At 36.9% G+C, this 4,358-nt stretch overlaps 1 protein-coding gene across 1 annotated transcript in view; it reads right to left on the bottom strand.

Annotated features, from left to right (window-relative positions):
* Positions 1 to 216: 216 nt before the first annotated feature.
* Positions 217 to 4,358, bottom strand: part of LOC107578298 (signal-induced proliferation-associated 1-like protein 3) — a 5,978-nt gene continuing 1,836 nt past the window's right edge. The window contains exons 4-10 of the mRNA XM_016264264.1: positions 3,686 to 4,155; positions 3,093 to 3,255; positions 2,794 to 2,944; positions 2,478 to 2,618; positions 1,347 to 1,467; positions 905 to 986; positions 217 to 797 (exon numbers count right to left, since the gene is read on the bottom strand). Coding sequence (XP_016119750.1) covers positions 651 to 797; positions 905 to 986; positions 1,347 to 1,467; positions 2,478 to 2,618; positions 2,794 to 2,944; positions 3,093 to 3,255; positions 3,686 to 4,155 — 1,275 coding nt within the window. The 3' untranslated portion in view covers positions 217 to 650. The remainder of the gene's footprint in view (positions 798 to 904; positions 987 to 1,346; positions 1,468 to 2,477; positions 2,619 to 2,793; positions 2,945 to 3,092; positions 3,256 to 3,685; positions 4,156 to 4,358) is intronic.

Raw genomic sequence — 4,358 nt, 5'->3', positions numbered from 1 at the left:
TTTAAGTATATTTTTTATTGTTCTACTCTTTTTGTATCATCATAGAGCATATTTACATTTTCAGTGTTTTAATATATACTGTTTTCAGCATTTTTCATTGTGACTTTACATTGTTAGATAAAACATTCAGACTTGTATTACTTATTTATAACAAATGGCAATTGTTAGGTATCTTCATATATTTATATATTTATTATAATGTTTATATTACGCTGTTTTATAGTTGTTGTTGTTTTTTATAGCCTTAACCTAATTATTCAGTAAGAAGCCTTAGAGGAGCTCTAATATGTTTCCCAAGAGAGCTGCCAACCTCATGAAAATTGTTCTGGTTTGTACTGTGCTGTTAATAAACCTTAAATTAGTTCATTTTGTTTGGGTTTTCAAGCTTGCATGAAACCTCCACCAGTAAAAAAGTTCAAAAGAACTGGAACATTGTCATTTGTAAGTTGCTTTATACGTTTCTACATAACCTCTGCCCCTAAATGTTTGTTCATGAAATTAAATACTTGGGTTAATTTGATTAAGCTTTCAGTCACCAATGGCTTCATGTAACACATCTATAAATGTTTACATCCATTCTGCAGATTTTTACCTCCCAAATCAGGGCAAAAAAAGTGTGCCGATATGTAGTCTTTGCTTGCAACCCTGCATTACTCCATCTCTCCAGGTGCCGTGTTTAAAATGTTGCTGATTTTGTGTAGTTGTGCAACTGCACAGAGGGACTCTTCTCTCAGATGTTGGTTGCTAATGCGAAGCTTCAACACCTCTGCCAGAAGAGTCACCTTGTCTCTCTTCTCCTGAATCAGAGGACAGAAGAACACATGGTGCTTGTGAGCGTGTTTGTCCTCTATGAGCGCACGTAGTACACACTTTTCTCATTTATTAACTGCTAAATGAGCCTCACCTTCAGCAGGTCACCACTCAGTCGCCTAAGCATCCCTTCCAGGTGAGAGAGTTGGTCGGGAAAGTCAATGAATACATCACTGCTAAAAAAAAATGAGCATGCAAGGCAATTAATATTCATGTACGCTCTTAAAAATAAAGGTTTCAAATGGGGAGTTTTTGCAGTGATGAACCATTTTGATTTCCCAAAGATCCTTTCAGTGAACAGTTCTTTTAAGAACCATTTTTTTCTTAGTGTGAAGAACATTTAATAATCTAAATAACTTTTTGGGATTAAAATAAACCTTCTGTGGAATGGAAAGGTTCCATGGATGTTAAAGGTTCTTCGTGGAACCATAGATGTATTTTTAAGAGTGTAGTTTTTCAGCAGTTTAAACATTAATTTACTGTTTTGAAAATTAATCCAAAATTGCATTCAATTAATAAAACTATGCCCCACTTACGCCATATCTTCTCCACTGCAGTAGGAGCTGGATTGGTGGATCTTGTAGGGTCCATGTGACGGTGTGTCTGGCCTGCTTGATACAGGACTCATTTCTGACAAAAGGGTTGCCATCCTTTGTGCTGCAAATATATTGTAATCATGGAATCATTTATTTTAATACTACTACTAATAAGTCATTGCATTAAACAAATTATGAAGCCAACTATACAACATATAACTATGTATGCAGTTACAAATGACGGTCTGAATAAAATTATTAATTTATTTGAAGAAAAAACAAACAGATTCAATCAGGAACAAAACAAAAACTGTTTTATAAGCAAATGATTGAACAATTGTTGAAAAATTCTGATTCATTCATTCAGGAACGAATCACCCCAGCCATGTGATGCTTGGAGGCGCTTTATGGTGATTCACTTGGAACTATTTTTGCTTACTGAGTTAAAATTAAAGCATCTGGCAATGTTGTGTCTAAAATGCATGTTAAACTTCTTACTGAACTGTTACATTTAAGTAATATCACAAATTAATATAAATATCACTTTAAGGTATATTCATATATCCACAAAAAATCACCATGGCATTGGGTTAGTTTCAAAAATGTCTCAAAGAAGTATATAAAACAAGACGAATAAGTGGCCGTTCACACAGAATGCATTTTTGCATGCCACTGTGCTGCTTTTCTATATGTGAACACACAATAGATTAACTTTCGTTAACTTTCAGTAGATCATGTCCTCTGTGCTTGACAAAACGTTATAAAAATGTGGCTCAAGTTAAAAGTAGTTAACTTTAAAGAAGTTAAGGTCTCTTGACCTTGCATTTTGTTTTGTTTTGTTCCATTCCACTTCCTCGCGTCTCACGACATAGAAAAATTAAATTACTGTAGTTCAGAGAAAAGCTCTAGAACAGAAGTGTCCAAACCTGTTCCTGGAAGGCCATTGTCTTCTGTCCTGTGTTGGAGCTTAACTCCGCAGGACAGTGGGCCTCCAGGAACAGGTTTGGACACCCCTGATCTATTGCAATTACATACAATAGCAAATGTGGCTTAAATTTAAAAATAGACATTTGGGACCACTGTGTGTGAACAATCTTATCTCAACATATTTATTTGTCCTTTGATACTTACTCTCATATTCTTGGGCTGCTTGAACTAAACTATTCCAGTCGAGATCACTGGCTGTGCTTGGCAGGGACATGAGTTCAGGATCAGGATGCTGGTCTCTGTCCCACAGGTCAGATTCAGCCTGCTCAGGCAATCCTCCACATTCTAGGAAAAGACAACCAGTGAGTGCCAATGTATACTAGAAAAAGCAAACATCTATTTAAGTCAAGGTCATACCAGTTGAGGAGCAACTGATAAAACCAGAATATATGTGAACTGCAACAGAACATATAATTACTATAATAATGACGTTATGCTTCATAGAAGGAATAACTCTTGCCTGTTTGACGTTTTTCCAGGTGGAGATGGATGGGTGTGAGTGCGAGAGACTCTGGGTTTGATTGGTAAGCTTGACTGAATAATGATGGACTTGGGTATGAACCTGACATTCGCAAACTGCTGCAAAGCCCCGCCTCTTTTTGTTGAGGTGACTACAAATAGACAGTAAACACATTGCAACATGGCAACACTGCTCACATACCAATACTCAGCAGAACAATACCTGCTTTTTCACATTATTGTAGGTTGTCAGGTTGTTTAGGGTCAAACTGCTGAATGTGAGCCAAATAAATCACATACTGAATCACCCTGAGCGCTGTCCTGTGTGTCATCCATCACAATGAGTTTTTTCAAGTCCTCCACCACTGTGCTCTTGCGAACAGGCCGCGGGGAACATGCTGCTCGCAGTGATGCGATCACTCGAGGCTGACCAAACACATTCTTTGAGTTCACATTCACCTGACTGGAAAAAAAAAAGTGAAACCAGTGCAAAACAAAGTACTAAGAAAATTTGTTTCAGATGATAACTTGTATTGATTTTTTGACATGTTAGAAAACGCAGGTCAAGTTAAAAGTAGTTTTAACTTTAAAAAAAGTTAAGGTCTTTTGACCTTGCATTTGAATGTTTTTTTTTTCATTCTATGAGTAGAATGATGCATAGTGTTCATATGTATTTTTACTTATGTGTCATAGTGTGACCAATCAGAATCAAGTATTCTAATGAGAAGTGAAGTAACTGTAAAGTAGTAACTGAACCTAAATTGTGCTTGTGGTAGCAGCAATTTTAAAAGCATTATTACTATTTGCACACACTAATATACAATACTATCAGCTATGAAAATAGTACATAAAAAATAATAAGAATACCCTATCAAGATCTGCTATCCTCTTACCTTTTTACATGGTTGTGCTCAGTGTTTCTAACATCACCGGTTTCTCTATGTTTTGTGTACTGTGTCTTCTTTTGTTTTGGGCTGCAGTCAGGTTTAGCTGGGCTGGTTTGAGGTTGACATGACCGGTCAGGGTCACCCTGAGATGGTTTAATGTCAGTGTCAACACTCAAGCTAAATCTCTCATGAGTTGCCTTTTCCAGTTTTGAACAAGGCATTGCAGGCTGGTTTGCTCTAAACTGACGTTCAGGGAACAGATGCACTGTGTTAATAGAAAGATGAACCTTGGTAGAAATATCCTCAGTGAATAAATTCTGGCTCTGACTCCAGACAGGTTGGTCATGTCTAGGAGGTTTTCTATTGGGTTCTATTGGGAGACAGTCCTCTCTTAGAAGGAGTTGGCTGAAGTGCTCTTTGTCCGGATGATTTGAGGTTGGTGAAGTTTGAGACACCACAGCTCTCATCAAAGGAGGCTTTTCCACCACAAAAGTTTGAACTTTTTGTGGTTTAGAACACAAAGGGCTGGCAGAAATAAAACACAAAGACCACAGACACACATATTGTTGACACATAAAAACAAAGAATAAGGTAAGCTGTCCATACAATGCAAACGGACATACACTGCAAAAATAAAGACAGATCCATTTTAAAAACATAAAAGTCATTTCATTACAAT

The sequence above is a fragment of the Sinocyclocheilus grahami genome, unplaced genomic scaffold (genome assembly GCF_001515645.1).
Source record: "Sinocyclocheilus grahami isolate Dianchi unplaced genomic scaffold, SAMN03320097.WGS_v1.1 scaffold9628.1, whole genome shotgun sequence".
NCBI lineage: Eukaryota > Metazoa > Chordata > Actinopteri > Cypriniformes > Cyprinidae > Sinocyclocheilus > Sinocyclocheilus grahami.
The sequence above is the reverse complement of the archived record's forward strand: the minus strand, read 5'-3'. Positions and strand labels throughout refer to the sequence as shown.